General features: G+C 36.0%; 4 protein-coding genes across 4 annotated transcripts; 1 reads left to right on the top strand and 3 right to left on the bottom strand.

Annotated features, from left to right (window-relative positions):
- Positions 1–1,831: 1,831 nt before the first annotated feature.
- On the top strand, positions 1,832–5,698 carry LOC116029142 (elongation factor G-2, chloroplastic-like). The gene is made up of 4 exons (XM_031271045.1): positions 1,832–2,131; positions 3,078–4,492; positions 4,585–5,097; positions 5,361–5,698. The coding sequence occupies exons 1-4, from the start codon at positions 1,864–1,866 to the stop codon at positions 5,526–5,528; spliced, it is 2,364 nt and encodes a 787-aa protein (XP_031126905.1). The 5' UTR covers positions 1,832–1,863; the 3' UTR covers positions 5,529–5,698.
- A 681-nt stretch (positions 5,699–6,379) lies between these two features.
- LOC116028328 (auxin-responsive protein SAUR36-like) lies at positions 6,380–7,051 on the bottom strand. The gene has a single exon (XM_031270004.1). It carries the CDS (start codon positions 6,953–6,955, stop codon positions 6,524–6,526), a length of 432 nt encoding a protein of 143 aa, XP_031125864.1. The 5' UTR covers positions 6,956–7,051; the 3' UTR covers positions 6,380–6,523.
- Positions 7,052–9,904: 2,853 nt separating this feature from the next.
- Positions 9,905–13,522, bottom strand: LOC116030690 (monocopper oxidase-like protein SKU5). Its single transcript, XM_031273003.1, has 9 exons — positions 12,959–13,522; positions 12,582–12,691; positions 12,235–12,505; positions 12,002–12,140; positions 11,481–11,847; positions 10,954–11,319; positions 10,778–10,856; positions 10,271–10,470; positions 9,905–10,169 (listed from the first exon to the last, which is right to left on the bottom strand). Exons 1-9 carry the CDS (start codon positions 13,091–13,093, stop codon positions 10,064–10,066), a joined length of 1,773 nt encoding a protein of 590 aa, XP_031128863.1. The 5' UTR covers positions 13,094–13,522; the 3' UTR covers positions 9,905–10,063.
- A 3,905-nt stretch (positions 13,523–17,427) lies between these two features.
- LOC116029919 (acid beta-fructofuranosidase 2, vacuolar-like) lies at positions 17,428–21,177 on the bottom strand. Its single transcript, XM_031271964.1, has 8 exons — positions 21,105–21,177; positions 20,853–20,861; positions 20,247–20,491; positions 19,258–19,872; positions 18,605–18,766; positions 18,125–18,354; positions 17,885–17,972; positions 17,428–17,676 (listed from the first exon to the last, which is right to left on the bottom strand). The coding sequence occupies exons 1-8, from the start codon at positions 21,160–21,162 to the stop codon at positions 17,428–17,430; spliced, it is 1,656 nt and encodes a 551-aa protein (XP_031127824.1). The 5' UTR covers positions 21,163–21,177.
- Positions 21,178–21,555: the final 378 nt, after the last annotated feature.

The raw sequence follows: 21,555 nt of genomic DNA, 5'->3' as shown, positions 1-21,555 counted from the left end.
CCCCCCCCCCACACACACACACATATATATATATATATATATATATATATATATATATTACATTTAATATTTATCATAATATTTTTATTTATATTGAAAAAATATAATTAAAGAATTTTGAGTTACATAAGGTGTACAAAGTTATAAAGACAATTGGTGCAAAATCATTTTAAAAAAAAAGTTAATTTATGGTCTTTATATCATATATGATAATTATAATGGTGCATTATAATTTTTATAGAATTCATCAAATAGTACTCCGTAACAAAGTTATACTGGTGTAGGACTCATTATGCCCAATAAAAATGCAATAAGAGTAATTTTGTACAACAATAATAAGAGTTACTCCGTATAATATATTTCTGTTTACGTTTGAAAAAGTCAAATCATAAAATAAATAACTAATTTTGTTATATCATTATTTTTCTTGGTGGGGGATTGAATCACAATTGGGAGATAAGACATAAAAGAATTGAGTTTGTGGGCAGAGGTAGAGGCTTTCTGGCAAGTCTATTAACAACAGAAAATGACAGTCCAATATCTACAAATACTTGAGGGGCTATTTTGTTAGAATATGATCTTTAAGAATTTAGAGTATAAATTTGCAAATTGTTAGTTAGTATTAGCCCACCCACCACATAATTTATGCTTTTATTGGTAAGGATAAGAATTATACTTTGGCATTTTGTGTATAAACAATTTGATGGAGTAAACTTCATATTTTGACAAAATTCAACCCGTTTATTCAATTTTTTCAAATTGTAAATATGTATAAATATCATACAATTTTTAATATTTGGTTTTGTTAGAATCCGCTCATCAATGATTGAAAGTTTTAGTAAAAAAATTACGAGATCATAATTATTGTAAAATTTTAAATTTATAATATTTAATTGACAACTCATTATCTCTTTTTTCAACAATCCTCAACTTTTGATCTACATTTATATATTATGATCAAATGAAAACTATACTTCCTATGAGAAGCGTAGACTAATCGTGTTCATCTAAGATGATCAATTGTTATAAAATTAAAAGAGGCAGGATCAATTCATAAATATTACCAACTTAACCCCACTGCTTTTTATTTTATTTTATTTTACTTATATTTCTTTATTTTTAACTCTTTAATTTATTATATTGATGACTAGCATTTGTTCACATTTCGCGTGAGAAATCTTGTTCTTATGTGAGTTTGTATATTCACACAGACAAAACTATGATATCAATCAACACAGTGCCTCTTGTATGCAATGTAAATCTTTAAAGTTTTGAAAATGTATTGAGTTTATAATTTGGAACTATGAGGAGATATTGTTCTCAAAATACTTTATACAAATTCAATATCTTCACCATTTACTTGATGTAATATTGTGTATAAAGGATTATATGAAAAAAAAAATGTGGGTGGGGGATGGGATTTTGTCAGCCAAGAGGGGGTGGGGGGCCTTAAGGGGTTGGGTTTCTTAATTAATTAGTTTATTATATTTAAAACTATTCAAACAAATTAATTTATTTATCAAATAACCATCAAGTAAATCTGTAAATGAGAATAAGTAAAATATGTTAATTATAATTTAATTACTCCGTACATTATTTTAAATTGTTCATAATCTAATTATAATTTTTTGAATCAGATTGTCACATATAATTTGATGAACTATTTGATTCTTACTCATAAATTAATCAATAAAAATTGGATTGTGTGAAAAATAAAATTAGGAGGTAATGCAAGGTCCAAGATCATCCAAAAACCAGAGGCTCTCTTTGCCCCACGAAGGTCTCCATCTCTAAGCCAGTAGTAGAAGAAGTAGGATAGACATATATATACATACACGCCACTGCGAGAGAGAATAGAGAGAGATGGCGGCAGAATCGGTGATAAGAATGTCGTCGTCGTCGTCTTCGACTGCTTCTTCGCTCTGCAGCTTCCGTCGCTCAAGAGCTCCCATTTCCCGCCCCATTCCTTCCCAGCACCAGCGCCGCCGCTGCTCCGCCGCCAGAGGCCAGCCGCTCGCCTCTGAATTCTTCGGAAGCGTCCGCCTTAGCTCCGCCGCTGCTCCCAGGAATCTCACTTTGGGTAAACACAGCAGAAAGAATGGTTTCTCCGTCTTCGCCATGGCGGCTGATGGTATACTATCCCTTTTCTGCTACCCATGCTTGTAATTCTAATTATTGTGCCTTTTTCTTGTCTGAGTCATGCTTGTTTGGGATTTTACTCTAAAAAGTTGAAGTTTATGTGTGAGTGTGACTAACATGAAAATACTTGAATTTAAATGAATATTGGGAATGGGGTTGGCTATATTAAGAGAAATGAAGATTATTTGTTCCCTTTTTTGTGGTTTTTGCTATTTGAATAAAGCATAATTCTTGATAAAAATAATGATTTGTGATGCTGCTAGCTAGTGCAAGAGCCTCTCTTTATGGAACTAGGCTGATAACTCAGTTTTCCGGTTACTAAGAAATGATTTTTTTGAGTGGGGAAACCCATAGCCACTATCTGATTATGTTCATTGTGTAAAATCCCGTGACCTATGGTGTTCATTGTGTAAAACCCCATGACCTATGGTGTTCATTGTGTAAAACCCCATGACCCTAGTCAGCAACCAAAAGGAGGTAAATCAGCCTAGGTTGCTCAGACAGGTTCAAACCAATAGGTTGCTCTTGCTAGGAGTTTGAATTTGTAACCTTGTGGTTACAAAATCAATAGTCCAACCAACTTGGTTGGGTTGCCCCAAGAAGAAATGATTTGATTGCATTGACTATTGCAGTGCTGTTTAGTGGATGGCAGAAACATGGATTTAGGAATTTTCTGTTCTTATGTTTTTGTTGGTTCCTAGTGAGTATAATGTAAAAGATTGTGAGATATTACAATCTGAAATTTACTTGAATGTATTGTCTGTCAAATGAAAGATGAGCTCAGACATGTGTATTCTTTTCACATAATTTTTGCTCCTTCAGGCATTATCTTATACCTTGCAATTGAGTGTTATACTGTGACATTGCACTAGTAGAATTATTTCGGTTTTGTAATACGTATAACATTGATTAGTAAACTTCCTGTTTATTATTGACAGAGGAAAAGAGAACAGTGCCATTGAAGGACTATCGCAACATTGGGATTATGGCTCATATTGATGCAGGGAAGACGACAACAACCGAAAGGATCCTTTACTACACTGGTAGAAACTACAAGATTGGCGAGGTGCACGAGGGGACAGCAACGATGGACTGGATGGAACAGGAGCAAGAGAGAGGGATTACCATTACTTCTGCTGCGACTACCACTTTCTGGAACAAGCACCGGATTAACATAATTGATACGCCCGGTCATGTCGACTTCACACTTGAAGTAGAACGGGCCCTCAGAGTTTTGGACGGTGCCATATGCTTGTTTGACAGTGTTGCGGGTGTAGAACCTCAATCAGAAACTGTTTGGAGACAAGCAGATAAGTATGGAGTCCCTAGGATATGCTTTGTTAACAAAATGGATCGCCTTGGAGCAAATTTCTTCCGAACCAGAGACATGATTGTAACAAATTTGGGGGCAAAACCGCTTGTAATCCAAATCCCAATCGGTGCAGAAGATAACTTTAAAGGAGTTGTTGATCTTGTGCAGATGAAAGCCATAGTTTGGTCTGGGGAAGAATTAGGTGCTAAATTTGCGTACGAGGACATCCCGGCTGACCTTAAAGATCAAGCTGAAGAATATAGGGCACTGATGATTGAGACGATTGTCGAGGAGGACGATGACGCGATGGAGAAATACCTGGAAGGAGTTGAACCTGATGAGGCAACCATTAAAACTTTGATTAGGAAGGGAACTATTTCTGGCAGTTTTGTTCCCGTGTTGTGCGGTACAGCTTTTAAGAACAAAGGCGTCCAGCCACTGCTTGATGCTGTTGTGGATTATTTACCTTCTCCTGTTGACTTGCCACCAATGAAAGGGTCTGACCCTGAAAATCCAGAGGTCATCATTGAACGAGCTGCCAGTGACGACGAACCATTTACTGGACTGGCATTTAAGATCATGAGTGATCCTTTTGTCGGGTCTCTCACGTTCGTGAGAGTATATTCGGGAAAGCTCAGTGCGGGATCCTATGTATTAAATGCAAACAAAGGCAGGAAAGAGAGGATCGGCAGACTTCTTGAGATGCACGCTAATAGCAGAGAAGACATCAAAACAGCCTTAACTGGAGACATCATTGCTCTTGCAGGCCTAAAAGAAACAATTACCGGAGAAACATTGTGTGATCCTGATACTGCTGTTGTGCTTGAGCGCATGGATTTCCCCGATCCTGTTATCAAGGTTGCCATTGAGCCCAAGACCAAAGCCGATATTGACAAGATGGCGACTGGGTTGATCAAGCTTGCTCAGGAAGATCCATCCTTCCATTTCTCACGTGATGAAGAGACTAATCAGACAGTCATTGAAGGAATGGGAGAATTACATCTCGAGATTATTGTTGATCGGCTCAAGAGGGAGTTTAAGGTTCGTTTCTGCAGTTTCCCTTTTCCCTTCTATTTCTTGAAGTGAAATTAAATTTTACTTAACTTTGGCATCAACGTTTACCCAATGAACAGGTGGAGGCCAATGTAGGTGCGCCCCAAGTTAATTACCGGGAGAGCATTTCCAAACTATCAGAAGTGAAATATACCCACAAGAAACAGTCTGGTGGATCAGGACAGTTTGCTGATATCACGGTGAGGTTTGAACCCATGGAAGCCGGTGGTGGATACGAATTCAAGAGTGAAATCAAGGGAGGTGCGGTGCCGAAGGAATACATCCCGGGTGTGATGAAGGGGTTGGAAGAATGCATGAGCAACGGAGTGCTAGCAGGCTTTCCTGTTGTCGATGTTCGTGCAACATTAGTCGATGGTTCCTACCACGACGTTGACTCGAGTGTTCTAGCATTCCAGTTGGCTGCAAGAGGCGCTTTTAGGGAAGGAATGAGGAAAGCTGCTCCTCGGTTGTTGGAACCCGTGATGAAGGTTGAAGTCGTCACACCAGAGGAGCATCTCGGGGATGTTATTGGCGATCTCAACTCACGGAGAGGCCAGATCAACAGCTTTGGAGACAAACCCGGTGGTCTCAAGGTAATCTTCTCATAGCTCTATGTTTCCTTGCAACTTGGTTTTCTTGAACTTCAAATAGGCTTAAAGAACACTCGAAAACACGAATACCCCCCTCCCCATTGTAGATAATCTAACGTTAGAACTCATCTGACTCGATTCAAACGACTTGCCACACTATAGTTCTTCATATGTCAATTATATGTGGCACACTAATGAACCGAGGTCTCATATGCTGCTTTGCCTTCCATACGAACTTCTGCTCACGAATCTCGTGAACGCTGCAGGTTGTTGACGCCCTGGTCCCGCTAGCAGAAATGTTCCAGTATGTGAGTACTTTGAGAGGGATGACGAAAGGTCGGGCATCATACACGATGCAATTGGCGAAATTCGACGTGGTTCCACAACACATCCAGAATCAACTTGCAACCAAAGAGGAAGCTGTTTCTGCTTGACCTCAAAATTTTTGAGCATATGTTGCTCTGTAATTTTGTGTTTACTCATTGCGTGCATTACACACTTCTGCCAAAAGGCAATTCTTTTTTGTACCAAATATGAAATGCCCCAGGCTCCATCGTGTATTCTTACATACTGTGGAATAGAATAGCAATCTTCAACCCCTAAATACTAACATCTCGAATTTCAACATCGTGAATAGAGTAATAACAGGGTGTTTGGTTGGGAGGAGGGAATTAGGGGGGAAAGAATTGTAATTCAGTGGGAATTACAATTCAATGAAATTGAAATTGAAGTGTTAAGATACGAGAGGGCTATCTCTAAATAAAGAATCTAATAAATATACTAAGAATGGCAAGTGGCAACGGGACTCAATCCTCCTAAACTTTAATAAGAGCATCCGCATTTCTTGAGTTTTTACACAATTTTTTAGGTAGTCATGTATGTGAGAAAATAATGGAAGAGAAAAAGAATTTGACTAAAAAAGGCAAAGCAACATCTACTACTCAGAGTGGCCGCCAACCGGGGGTGCAAAGTGTGCTTAAACGTGTTATTCCGGATGTTTTTTTTTTCTCCTACAAACAAATCTTGTTTTGTCTGAAAAAACCATGCAAAGTGCATTGTTGTGAATGTTCTAAGAACAACCTCAATTGTAGTGATTTTTTGTAGGCTAATTAGGAGAGAGAAAAAGGAGAGAACAAGAAAATTAAAAAAAAAAAAAAAGTTGAAAAATAGAAGACATTTTTACATGTCCAGCATGCCCCTTTCTTAGGATCCACAAAAAATTTTAATTTGCAGGAATGACTAAACCATTTACAAATATAGTGTACCAAAATTAGTACTATGGGTCAATATACAATTCGGATCCTTAAAACAAAAGGATCCGGAAAAAAAAAACACACAAATAAAATAAGATCGTTTCCCGCCTTTTCTGGGGCCAACGAGACAGTACTAATTCATTAATCAAAGCAATCTCCGCCTTACGTGTCAGTCTTCACCACCGCGACCGGCGGCGGCGATTTTTGATTGCCACTTGCACGCTCTCAAACTCGGATATCCGACACGGAATCTGGATACCGCCGGCGTGATCGAACCCGAAAACCGTCTCCGCCTCCCTCAACAAATTCGCGAACAGCGGGTGGTTGAAGTGTATCACCGGTACCGTCACTCTGCGCGCCAAATCCTCCCGCTCTCCCACGTACACCGCCAGCTGTCCCTTCGGCACGCTAACCTTTTGCGACTCAACCGGGTCCTGTCCAACCCGGATATAACCCGGATCGCCTCTCTTTAATCGCATGCATAACGCACCTTGCTTCATCAAACGCCCCAGCTTCGATAGCGCTCCGGCCACGGAGCTGGGAGGTTTCAGCCGCCGGAAAACTCTCACCAGCCTCCGGCCAAGCCTGATTCCTTTCATTCTCCTCATGTTCACGCATTTACAGCTCAGAATCAGAATTCAAAAACACGAAGAAATGTTGAAATTTATAGTGGTGAAGAAAGAAGAGTATCGAAGTACGCTAGTGTACGGATTCTCAAAAGTCAGCAATTTCAGTACTTTTCAAAGGGATTATTTCATTTAAGCCCCTTTATTATTCAAACATAGCATTAATTGCTATTGACCATAATACTCCATATTTATTGGGATATTAGTTATGAGTACAATGAACTGAGGGCAAACAACAAGCCATCACAATGAATTAGGGTAAATGGATAGTTTTGAGTACAAGTTTTTTAGTGTGTCCACAGGAGTCTATTATTTATACTAGTGAATATAACAACTTTAGGTACAGTATAACAAAGCCTATAATAGATATATATAGTAACGACAATGCTATTTTCATTAAGTGTCTGGTCCTTTCATAATAGTTGCTCCTTTAATGAGGCAAGCTTCTAATAAGTGAATTGGTTCTACTTTAAGTGCCATTGACTTTGTGTTTAGTGCACCGTTCCACCTACTCTTTACTCGACTCTTTACTATTTGACTGTGTTAATTTCTTTGACTCTTTTGAGTTAGATCAAGAGTATTATGGGTCGAATCCATTACCTTGTCCAATTATCTAGTTAGGTATACAAATATAATAAAATAAATTTACATGTTTGTTACCTTGTATAATTTTTAGTGCAATAGAAAGTATCTAATCTTCTTCTCCCAAGAAGATTAGATACTTAAGATGTTAGGTGCTCTCATTTGGATTTGGTTTTGGGATATATGAGATTATAATAGATGATTTTTAAGTTATTTATGACATTTTTTAAAAAAAATTTCATTCTCTCAAAATTTTAGATAATCTAAATTCTCAAAAATATTAAATTTACAAATTTGACAGCTTAAATTAAACAATAAAATTTAGTAATATTGGAGAATTCTATTTCATCATTTCTTATTTATTTTACAAATCAAACATGTTGTTAAGGTTGTTAAATATATTTTTATCTCACCTATAATATCATTTTCCAAAATTAGAAAGAAGCTAAGAGGTAGATTGCAAATTTAATTAAAGATAAAAATTAATACTCCGTATAATCATTTGGTGTTATTTGTCAATATATGCATCTTAAATGTAATTAATGAAATTATAGTGGTCTTAAGTATAATTATGCTAGAAAAGGGGTCCAAGTTTAAGCATCCATTTAATCAAATGATAGAAGGCTTCAAATAATATTAATAGAAAGAGAAAATTGCACTTTCCGTCTTTAGGTTATATGATAATTGTGCTTTAAGTATTGGTCATACTCATTTTTCGTCTCTAAGTTATCATTGATGTTGTACTTTTTGTCCCTTTACTAATAAAACATTAGGGATGAAATTTACAATTTTAGTATAACTTAAAGACAAAAAGTGAGCATGAAAGGATAAAAAATGCAACACTAACGATCATTTTTCCTCCGACTATGCTGATTTTTCAAAATTAGTCCCCGACTTTTAATTTGGACAATTTAGGTCCCTTGACTTTCAAATTCTTTCCAATGTTGGTCATTTAGTCAAATTTTGGTTAAATTGACGTCAAATGAAGGGGTAAAATTGTCCGTTCACTTGTATACTCATATTTCTTATGTCCTATACGCTATATATATATGAATATAATATCAGTCGAAGAGACATCGAATGAGATTATATGGCTTCGATTGAGATTACGACTGAGATTATATTTATATATACAACGTATAGGATAGGAGAAATATGAGTAATAATACACTAAATATGTGAACAGACAATTTTACCCCTTCATTTGAACTTTTCAAATTTAACCAAAATCATAAGTATGAGATAGTATTTATCAATTAGATTAAGGGTTGCTTATTCGAGGTCTCGAGGAAGACAATTGGATGGAGTGTTTGCTGCAACTTGGAAGATAAACGTATCGTAGACTTTTAACATGATTGGGTAATGACTATTCAAATCTCAAGTGGTTACTATTTTTTTTTAGTACTACTGACTCTCTTACAATGTAGTATCTGTTCATAGTTACTTTCTCAACCTACTGAAGCACAAAGAGTTAACAGTTGCCCCCATTGAGGCTCAAACCCACTCTCATCATCTATGTGGGAGTGTTAATCGGGACACCGGATGCCACTAGACCACAAGGTCTTTGGCAAGTTGTTACTATTTTATTGTTTGCACATCGTATTTTGTGTCTATCAAGTTTAAACTTTGCACTATTATATATGTATTGTTTGGAATTTTTTAATTTAATCCAAATCAATGTTACGGTTACAAAGTAGCGTTTGCTAATTAGATCAGAACTCATAAGCTACTTACTTGAGGAAGACAATTGCAAGGAGCATTTGCACCCAATGCAATTTACAACATAAATTTATTGTATACTTTTAGCCGGAATTGGTAATGACTATCCAAGTCCCAAGCGATAAGCCGATAACTAATTTATAATTTGCATATCATACTTTGTGTGAGTCAAGTTTTGACTTTGTACTCTTACAAATCCTAATTTAGAATTTATGCACTGTTTAAATTTTTTTTAGTTTAACTAGAATCAACAATTACAAAATAGTACTCCGTATTTGCCAATTGTATCAGAAACTGTTTACTCAAGAGGAATGATATTGCAAGCAATGTTTGCTCTCTAATCTCTATGCAACTCGGAAAGTAAGTTTATTTTACACTCGTTGTCAAACTTAGTACTAAAATAACCATCCAAAAGTCCCAAGTGGTAACTAATTTATAGTTTTCACTCATACTTTGTGTATATCAAGTTTTGACTTTGTATTATTATTATTATTATTATTTTTTGAAAGATCCTAAATTGTTAAGATCCTAATTTATAATGTAAACAATTCCATTTGAGCTAGACTATTGCACGGTTTTCCTTGTCACCGAAAAAAAAAAATACAGAGAATTGATCTTGTGCAAAGCAAGGATACAATAAAAGAATGGAATTAAATAAATAAGGATCGTTGAGACAATTGATACAACCATAAAACATGAAAAATTAAATACAAAAAACAGAAGTGATAAATGTTTCATATCAACAAGACTACAATTCTCCTCCTACATCCATCTTCCAGCCACAGATCCTCATACAGAAAGCATTGCAGATATCAGCAGCAGCAGCAGCACAGTGAAACTCAGCTTCGACGTGTTTCCCTTAATGGATGTTGCCAGAGATGTTACGTCTTGAGGCCTAAGAAGAAGAAGAACAAAGTAAATGATATGCACACACACAAAAAAAATCGATAATCACATGGCAAAATGGATAGAGGGTTCAGAACTTCAGGTACATACTTCTGCATTTTTTGAAGGGCACCACAGAAGAGGGTGTTGTCTGGCATTGGCAACTCAGTCTTGTTAGTAGCCTCGGGATTCACAACCCTGATGTATGTTTCTTGACCACGGTACCAGGAGTCGAGGTTTTCTGTTCTCAGGTTCCATATTCCAACATTGTCAAGAGAGATCAAGATTGCTGTCCAGGCCCCCGGGTAAACCTGAACAACACACATCGAGTTGGAACACTTTAAAATTGCATAATTTTATGTATTTACAAACGAAATCTTGTGATCCCAATATCAATGTAGTTGCCATGAACGTTGCAGAAGAATATATTGTCCACAAGAAAACGTTGAAATTCCATGGTAAAACATATATTTAACACGCTATTCTTGAAGTACTATAATGCAATAAGAAGGGACCAGCTTCGATTACAGACTAGTCCTGTTAAACTGGTTCACTTTCTGTGGTGGCAGACTGAAAAGTCATGAAAGAATAATAACTGAGGAGAATTTCCTAATTTACCTGTATAGTGGAGCGAGCAATTCCATCCCACTTGTTGTAAGTGCCTCTGCTATTTTCTGTCCACTCGCCATAATCCATCCTGCGAATTATTGATTAGCAGGAGTTAGGATTGTTTGGAAAAAAACAACTTTTTAAGGCTTATGTATAATGAACAGAATGTGAGAGTAATATCATACCCAACCACAAAAAAGGCGTATCCACTCAAGTGATAGGTTTGCACCTTTGTGTGATTATTCTGCAAAATTATTTCCATAAATCCCCTATAGGTACCATTTATGACTGAAGTGCCCATCTTAGGTGATTCTGTAAGTGGCTTAGTGGGAAAATCGAGCTTATACACCCCCTTCAACTTGAATTGGTCTGCGAGCCTGATTGGAGTCTTGGGATTAGAAAACGAAATCTCGTTAAGAGTGGTGCGTTGTTTCCCATCGATCTTAATTGGTGGCTTGTTCCTTAGAACGTACAACTCTGTCACATTGATCGAACCATATCTGAAAGAGCCTTGAGGGTTTGGACGAGCCCCACTCGCAGTCACATTCCACCTGGAAATTCATTAGCCCAGCACAAACAATCATTAATCGAAAAACCCAGAGAGCGAAAAAGAAAAAGTGAAGAGCTTTATGACTACTAATGAAACAGAAAGAACATTCTTGTATTTAATTTCTGCCTTTTCTGGTTCGGTATCTTTACAGAAGAAACGGACCTTATAGACCTGGCCTGGTTCATGGAAAAGGTTTTATCATACTCATCATTTGGTGGATCTGGGAGGGGACCGTGTGCTTTCCCCTTTGAATTTGTGTATTTCAAGATGGCAACCCCGGTGACCCTTTGCCATAAAGTTTCGTTCTCAAACCTAGCGCTCGCAACAATATAATAATCAGAACTCGCATTCTGATCTGTGGTTAGCAAAAACGAGTATGATTGCCCGACATGAATATCTAAGCTAGTATAGTTCTGTTGCACTGTGTATGACCCCTCTGACTCCGCTAGAAGCAGGTTGTGACTCTGAATTCTGAAGTTCAAACTCGTCGATATCCCAACGTTGCTGACACGAATCCTGTAAGTCTTTCCTGCAGACAGTAATAATCGAAGTCTCATAACAAGGAAAACGAATTACTGTACACATTGAATGAAATCATTAGAACTATATTGTCTCAAATGACATTCTTAAAAACATTGGATCAATCTAGGAGTTATTGCAATAATGCAGGCAATGCAACTCACCCGGGTGGACTGTAATGGTTTCGTAGTCAATACCATCAGGGACGAGAGAGTTATTGTATCTGTAAGGCCCTTTCCCATTAATGAGAACACCGTCGGGCATTCCCAGTTCTTTCCCGTCTTCAAGAGTTTTCCTCAGAGCCTACAGTGGAAGGAACAAGAAACCATATATCCGTGAAACAATTGTTAACCATTCTAACTTCAACAAAGATTTCAGACAAAGAGATCAGACTAACCGTGTGGTTTCGGGTGTACCAATCTCCAATCATGATTGTGATATCCCCGTCTGGGGTATCGAAAGGAATCGGAATTATAACCCTGTTATTGATTGTAAATCCACCATAGCCTCCTGCTGCTCTCTGAAAATTGAGGGAAGGGAAGTAAAAGAAACTCCCAATCTGGTCTTTCACCTGAAACTGATAAGTCCAGTTCCACTTTGCAGGTATTGGACAGTTTGTACCCAACACCCCATCTTGCCAAGAACTCTTCCTCTGCTGAACACCAGACCTGTCAATTTTGACAAAACCATTTACATTAGGGAACAAACCTTAAAACCCAAAAAAAAAAATTATGAAAATCCTACCAGTGCATGAGTAGTTCTTCATCCAATTTGTTCCTTACATTAACAACAACATTGTAGTTAGTAGTTACATTGATAACAGGCCCTGGAAATTTCCCATTAACAGCAATAACCTGCAGTTCAAGAAACAGTAAAACCCAGAAACCTCATTACCAGTACTTCATTTACACACAATTTCTCAAACCAAAACTAAAGCATAATCTCAAAGTTCAAAACTTTAACACCAATTTTCACAGATCTAAAAACCCAGCACTCCAAAATCAGAAATCTTGAAACCAACCCAATACTGGAAGCAGCAGTATAAACACACATACACACTGAAAGAACCAATTGTGCAAAAGGGTATGGAGTAAATTAAAAGAGAGATCTGGAAAACACACCTGTTGTTCCACACCAAGAGGAGAAGCAGTAATGTAGGAGACCTCAAAGTCATAGAAAGCAAATGGATCTTCAGCTGAACACAACCCCAGCAGCAACACAGAAATGCAGAGCAGCATTGACAGAGTAGAGGCCATTCTTGAAACCTTGATTGGAACTTGGAAGCTCAAAGTGCAAAGTTACAAGCCAGAAAAAACAAGAAAATTTACACTTTTTTTTTTCTTACATTATAGACAGGAGGGGGAAAGGAAATGGAAAGATGGAGGGAGGAACAAAAAGCACAGTAGAGGGGGACAGAAAGTGTAATACTAATATGCGTCTGCTTCCAGTGGAGCCTTAGCTTGAAGAGTTGAAGGGATCTTTGTTTAAGCTTTTGCCGGTTTAAAAATGACCCATAAAATCATTGAACATTACAACTCACAATTAAATGCATGACAAATCATTAAGAACCGTAAGATTAGTTGCTACTTGCTAAAATAACAATTCACATGAACATTATGATATAGATTAATATGTTGGGGGAAGAGTTTGACCAAAGACAATAATTTTTCACAAAAGTTAATGAAGAATCTAAAGTATCAAATAGAACTATCGAATTCTAAACTCAATATTTTGAGATAATGTAGTGTCTGTTATAGCTACTTTCACAACCTACTGAAGCACAACGAGTCAAGAGTTGCCTCCATTGAGACTCAAACCCACTCCCATCATCTATATAGGAATGTTAACTGGAACACTGGGTGCCACTAGACCACAAGGTTTTTAACTTGTAAGCAAATTGTTAATGCAACTGCAAAGTTAAATTATTGTAAGAGTTAAATTCTATTGATGCAGTCTAGACTAGTCACTTTTTGACACGACACAAAATCATATACAAAAATTAGAGATGAACGGCAGGGAATGGATGCGAACAGGAGGTGATGGGTAATGGAGGGGTGACAACGGGTAGACAGCTCAGAGTTACACAAACAACACTCAGCAATTTCATCGTCCACACGCGTAAGCTAAGCTTTTTGTACTCGTAATTGAATTGAAGTGTGTACAACTAGATTTTGTCTGTCCACCATTTCAAATTATTCTTTAATTTTTCACAATAATGCAAGCTACACCAATGATATTATGAATTTAAAAAATCTTCAAAATAAGATGTTGTTTTATTACTTATTCTTTGGTTAACTACCTGTTCTTCACTCATAGTATAAAAATATCTCACACACCGAGATTAATCTATTCGTGTTATGTAAGACATCAAAGTATGCAAAACTTTTATACGATGAGTTTTAAAGTAGTTGTTAAACCACACATCCCAGTTTTTCAACTAAAATTCAACTAGAATATAGAAAGATTTCACACGTTGAAACTCATCATAATCGTGTTAGATATGACATCGAAGTGTGACAATTCACTCATATGTTTTAAAGTAAGTGCATTCCTAAGGCTAAGACCTTAGAGCAATCCCATTATGGGTTTTTGCTCAATTTTTTAGGAAGAAATGGGATGCAAGGTTTTTTTTATTTTTTTTCCTGCAACAAGATTTTTGCAGGTTATAGAAGAAAAAAAAATAAAGGTGAGATGCGCAATTGCGTCTCACCGCCGCTCAAATGCACATACGTTCGCTTGGGCGATTTAGAGTGCCCACCAGTTTGAAGCCACACTAAATTGAAGGATCAACAGCGGTCAAAATTCCTGCCATTGTAATAAAAAAAATTTAATTAATTATTAATTTATGTTACCTATACTATTAATAATTAATTAATTATTAATTTATTATTAATCAACTTGATACAAACATACATTATTGTAATAAGATTAGACAACCTAGGCAAATGTATTATGTGATATTTTTATAATTTCCTTATTTTACGTATGAGAAAGTGAAAAACTCTTTGGTCATTTTTTATTTTTATTATTTTAATATTTTATCATTTAAAAATTTAATGGCTCATTTTGAAGAAAGCGACCGTACACGCTATAACGGATATATTCTAAGGTCAGCCCTGCTGCCCAGTCATGTTGTGGGCCTGACCGCCTGACCGAGTTTTTTCAAATGTTACATATTTTTTTTTTATTTTCTTTTTAAAATTATTTTTAATTGTTATCTCTTGACTTGAAATTATTTGATCATTTTTAATAATATTTAATAAATATATAATAAAGGAAGAGAAAACAAAAATATAAATATTAACTAATTTACTGGTGTTTTAAAATAAAAGAAAAAAACTAATTTGCTGGTAATTAATAAACATAAAAAACTGATGATACATTTTCTTTTCAAATTTACTTTCTTATATGATGTTATATATATACACATACACACACACATTGTATTTGGGTATGTAATATATTATTTTTAAACTCATAGTTAAATAGGCTAATTCATAAGTAACTAATAAATATAAAGAATTTTCTTATTTTATGAGATGAATGTTAGAACATAGAATGTGAATTTGGGAGAAAAAAAATAACAAAATTGAAGATATGATAATATAAATAATAAACTTTTTATTTAAAAATACAACATAATATCGTATGAAGTCATAAAATTTATCTTAATACTCACTATGTCTCATTTTATTGATATATTTATTATTTATTCGTCAAATTAACTCTTTTTAATATATTTATTTTTTATTTAATAATATTTTAATATAATTTTTAAATATAAAATTGTCTATATTAATAACAAACTTAGTTTTATGAAAAATTGAATTATAAATAACTTAATTAATGCTCGTTAACTTAATTAGATACATATTGTTAAGACGTTAATTAAGAGTTTGAGACACATAAAATGATACAAGAAGTAATAAATTAATTAGTACAATAATGTTGGGTACAAAACCTAAATAATATGTCGGCGAAGAGCTTTGATGAAATTGATGCAGGAGGAGTATGTCCGAAGCTGGCACTTGTCAATCCTTTTCCATATGATTTGTTTCTCTCCGCCATCAAAATTGACATGAATGGACCAAACCACGCAAACAAAAAATGTAGTAAATTAGGTGGTTGCCACATCCTTTTCAAATCATATACTCATATCTTTATTTCATCATTTTGGAACAAGCATAAGATATGAAAATGCATGTTACACAAATACTATATATTTAATATGATTTGTCTCTCATTAAACATCCAGATTCGAGGACGAATCCTTTTAAAGAATGAGAGAGTGATAAGAACCAACTCATACCGGATCAAATAAAAGCTCATAACGGGTTCATCGCAATAAGGCCCATCACTACATCTTTAAAACATCAAGGTGGAAGAAGCAAGAAAGTCCAATAAGAACTCCATTTGATAAAGAAGGAATAAGGGTCAAATAAGCCACTGAATTACACACGAAAATGCAATTAGGCCATTGAACTAAAAAACAATGCAATTAGGTCCTTGAATTACACAATGCAATTTGATCCAAAATGACTTGTTTTACCTGCTTTGCCGGTTATCAATTTTAAAAATAATATTAATAATTTTAAATAAAATAATTAATTAAAATTAAAAAAAAAAGTTTCGGCCGAAACTTTTTTTTTCTTTTTTAATTTTAATTAATTATTTTATTTAAAATTATTTTAAAATTGGTAACCGGCAAAGCAGGTAAAACAAGTCATTTTGGATCAAATCACATGAATTTGTGTAGTTCAGGGACCCAATTGCATTTTTTTTTAGTTCAATGACCTAATTGCATTTTGGTGTATAGTTCAGTGGCCTATTTGACCCTTATTCCGATAAAGAAAAGTATTATAGCGGCCCGTTTCAAGTGACGGATCAAAAACAATACTTATAAAGTTGATCTTGGGCCGAGGCAGAATACAATGTCTCTTATACTCTAAAATGTTTCATATTTATCCCTATATGATTGTACAGATTCAGGGTCAAATCATTTTTAAGAAAGGGAGGATGATGCAGCCCAGTATACTGAAGATCCATTGAGAATACCAATTGGATCAATCACAAGGTCCAAGTCCCAAACAATTAAGACAACTCTTCATTGGTATGTTTAAAGATGAAGAAAATTCAAGTTAAGCCCATTTGCAAAATATGAAGAAGAGCTCAAGGCTTTTTATAATTGTTTAAGTATTGATTTTAAGGATTAAATTAGACCAAATTAACTCTATTTTTATTTTTACAATAATTAGCGAGAAATATAATATACAAAATATAATAAATTTTGATTATTCCAACGTTGTCATACCTAGAACTGAAATTTTCCCACAGAGGCAATTTAAAAAAAAAAAATCAATGCTCTTTTTCAATGACTTGATATGACAAAAATACCCCTGCTACTTTCATTTCTTGTAAAAGATGGCAAAGTACAAACATACTAAGTTCAATGATATTACATTATCGTTAATAACTTATTAGCACCAATCTGTTTTTATTTCATGATTACATGCATGTAAAGTAAAGAGTTTCAATTCCACCAACAAAAATGTATACTAAAAACCCTAATTAAGATGAGAGAGATGTGAAACTACAAGAGGAAGAAGAAGACGATGAAGATGATGTAGGTACAAGTTCCCCAGTTGTTGAAGTTGTGAGGAGCAGCAGAATCCATTTCAGACATTTGCCAGATCTCAACCGATGCGGTAATGGTGGCATCCGTTGCATTGTTGAACACAAACACCTTTGCATCTTCACCAACTGCACTAGTTGGATAGATTCTTGATGTTATGCATGTCCTTCCACCTTGACCAAAGCTCTCCACTATTGAATGATCCACCTGCCATCCCATCCCATGCAAACAATCATTCATTTTTATATTCTTCCCAAATTTCACTCATCACCAACTGAATTGTCCATGCCCGCTAATATAATGTTTATGCTTAGAAGACTCTTGAATAGTCGTCTCGATTATTGCAGTGAGTCACAAATACTAGTAGCAGTACTATATAAAAGTTACTGGAGAAAAAACTTTTGAATGTAATTACCAATATTCGCACTGAGAAATTTTCACCGTCGAGGACAGAAACTGTGCTACCATAGGTTATCTTTCTTACATCGTTGGCCAGGGATGACCTAAAAAAGTAATTTGTAATAAGTTTAATTAACATTACACGTAGGTGAGATAAATCTCTCTTTTGAGGTTGAGTTGACGATTAACTAATTAATCAAAATCGAACATTTTTCAGATATAAATAAGGAGTAAAACAATAGGGTTTAGGAAGGACCTTAAGTGATCAGCACAGAAGAAAGTTTTGAAATTTCCTTTTGTATCCTTGGCAATGTAGAAGTAGATCGGAGTGTGCTCGGAAAAATCATCCTTAGCAATAACAAGCAAGCCAAACGGCCCTAAAACACCGCGTTGGGCAGCTCCGGCTGCGCAACTATATGGGATGTCACTTCCTACTGCTTTTTCAAATGCATCCTTTTCAACTTCAAACTCCGCCACGATATCCAACTATATATTTACCACAAAATTTCAAGATACATACAAGTTATATTATACTAGTTCAATCGTTTAGCATGCTAGCTTTTATCTGTTCTATTTTAAGTTTTATATACTTTCTCTATCTATTACAGTTCAAAGAGTCAAAAAACCATCACCGAGCTGTGACTCTCCTTCAAGAAGAGCTACAAAAGTGACACAATGTGCTTGGCTTTAACTATGCTTTACTATAGAAAGAAAAGATAAAAATGTGGTTATTAACCTCATCCGCCTTTCCCACGTCAAGTTGTACAACCGAACCTGGTTTCACCTCCACCTTCTCAAATTTGGATCTTTGACCTCTTAGCTTCTCAACCTCCTCCACTGGCCATTGTATGAGGTTGGTGCCGGTTTTGTTGTCAAACAATATGGTCCTTGGTATGCCCTATACATGTCACATTATTGCATACTTTCCATAAGTCAAATTCAAAATAATAGAAAAAAGGCAAACATTGCAAGAAACCATTAGGGGCCTTTTGTAATTTTACACTATTTTCCGACCCATATTTTGCCTTCATATTTTTTTTTTTGGTGACGAGGGAAAACAAGACTACCAGAGATAAATTGCACTAAAAAGACTCATTGCGATAAGTTCAAAAAGAGTTTTGACAAGAATATAATAAAACTAAACAACAAAGAGTTGGTTTAACCAATTAATAGTAAGTAGGACAAATAAAATAGGAAAGAGCTAGTAATAAATAATAGAAAAAGGCAAACATGGCAAGAAACGATTAAGGGCATTTTTTGTAATGTAACACTATTTTTCAACCCATATTTTGCCATGCTTATTTTGGGTGACAAGGGAAATCACAGTATGCACATAAAAGAGAATTTTGATAATAATGAATAAAACTCTTGATATCTTTAATAATGTACCTGAAGTGAAGCCCAACCCTTTTGTAAATCAGAAGTTTCACTGTCAATTTCAGTAATCCAACCCCAATTAACTCTCCTCTTCTTTGATGGATCATAGAATGATTTAGAGGCATAATATGTTCCATAATCATATCTTAACCCGATGCCGGCGTCGATGGTGGGATCATCGGGCCTCCATTTCTCGCCCGGCTCCTGGTACGTTCCAAGGGCATAATAGTCATTCCGGTCATCATCAAGGCTGGTCTTCAAAACATGCTTTATGTTGGGCCCAACGTACGAGGTGTCGAGCCCGATCCCTTCGGTGGTCGAAACTGGGTAAAAATCCACACACTCCCACATACCCGTACCCGCAACTCCATGGGCCAACCCGTTTACCAGCCTGAAGTGCTTGAAGTCCTCGGTGTCAAAAACCATGGTGATCCCAGTCCTGTTAATCTTGGAACCAATCATGATGTGCCACCTGCCCTGGGCTTCACTGTACCAGGCAGTTGTGGGATCACGGAAATCCCGGGACCCGATTCCCGAGGGCGGAACAAGGACCGGGTTACCCTCATACTTGACCCATTTGAGCAAAAGCGGGTCGGATAGATCTTCCGGGTACGCTAGATTTTGAACCTGCATGTAAAGGTGTAAATCAAATACTTTAAATTCCATTCATACTTCAAAATTCGTATATTGTGATTCAAATATTTTTTCATATATGAATATGAATCAAAGTATTTGTTCGATTCAATTAATATTCGAAATATATATATATATATATATATATATATATATATATATATATATATATAAACTTAAAAAAATAAATTATGCCGTTTAAATTCAAATATTTGAGTCAAATAACATCGAATATATTCAAATAATATAGTTAAATAAAATACAAATAAAATTTGAGATTCGAATATTTAATTTAATTTTTCAATATAGTTAAATTCAAATAAAATAGTAAAATATTTGACTTATATTCGATTTGATTACTCCCTTACCTGTACATAGTCGTTGGTTGCTCCGGTGTAGAGCATGAGAAGCTGGCCGTCGGGGAGGAAGGTGGCGGAGCCGGTCCAGACGCCGTTGGCGTCGTACCAGTGGTCGGGAACCATGGCAATGGGAAGGTGGCGCCAGTGGATCAAGTCACGTGACACCGCATGCCCCCATACAATGTTCCCCCATACCGCCGACTCCGGGTTGTATTGATAGAAAAGATGATACCATCCCTTGTAGAATAATGGACCTAAATATATATAACATGCACCCATTCAACAAAGTAATATTATGTTTTTTTTTTTTTTTCATAAGCAAAAATTAACGCTATTATTAATTCGTAGCAGAAAGTAGCGAACAACTATAATCGGAAGAATTAATATTCTAAAAACGAGAATTAGACTAAGAACTTACCGTTTTGGCTAGTGTAAGAACTGACAGTTCACTGATCTTCTAATTAAACAGTTAACTAGAACTTGAAAATATGTCATGACTCATGATAGTTAAACAATGACTAATAATATAATCAAGGTGGGAAAGATCATTTATATGTATTATGTCTAATATAACATAAGTAAAAAGAAATACATATAGAATTGAATATGACGTACCATTAGGATCTGAAACACCCATCCAAATTCCGCATCATCAAATTCATGCAAAAAAATACATAGAAGAAAACACAACAAATTAATTATTGGACACAACATATTATATACATGAGTTTTTTTTTTCTCAACTAAAGTGCGATGTAATTAATATAAAAAGCCCGTGACCCCAGGGTAGGCCCTAACCTGTCCCACTGCGAGGCAGTTTAGGACTGGCCATTCAGCGTATATACATGCATGAGTAATGTAACATACCATTCATCCAATTTTTCATAGGCTGAAAATGGAAGGCAGTTCTTTGCCAACTCAGCATGTCATCAGTCCATATAAAGGGTTGATCAACCCCAGACGGACCAAATGACTTATTGGAAACACCCTCCGCGACGCCACGCGCCACCGCCGGCGGCGGCCTGGTAACCGTGGCATTAGGTAGCACCGACGAAACGATAGCCGGGGTCTTGGATTTTCCGGCGTTGTCCACCCTCAGTGCCACCACAAGAAACACTGTGACGCCCACCAGCGCCGCCAATGAGACGGCAGCGAGAGCGGAGGCGAAGTCGCGTCTTCTGGTGGGGGACGCAGACTTGCCGGCCAACAGTGGGGTGTAAGGTGACGGCGGCGGCATCAGTATCGCCGACGATTCCTTGGACCGGTCTTGGGAATCCATACTTTTGCAAGGTAAATTAATGTCAGTAAATTTCACAGT

The sequence above is a fragment of the Ipomoea triloba genome, chromosome 9 (genome assembly GCF_003576645.1).
Source record: "Ipomoea triloba cultivar NCNSP0323 chromosome 9, ASM357664v1".
Lineage (NCBI taxonomy): Eukaryota > Viridiplantae > Streptophyta > Magnoliopsida > Solanales > Convolvulaceae > Ipomoea > Ipomoea triloba.
This window is presented reverse-complemented; position numbering and strand designations above follow the sequence as displayed.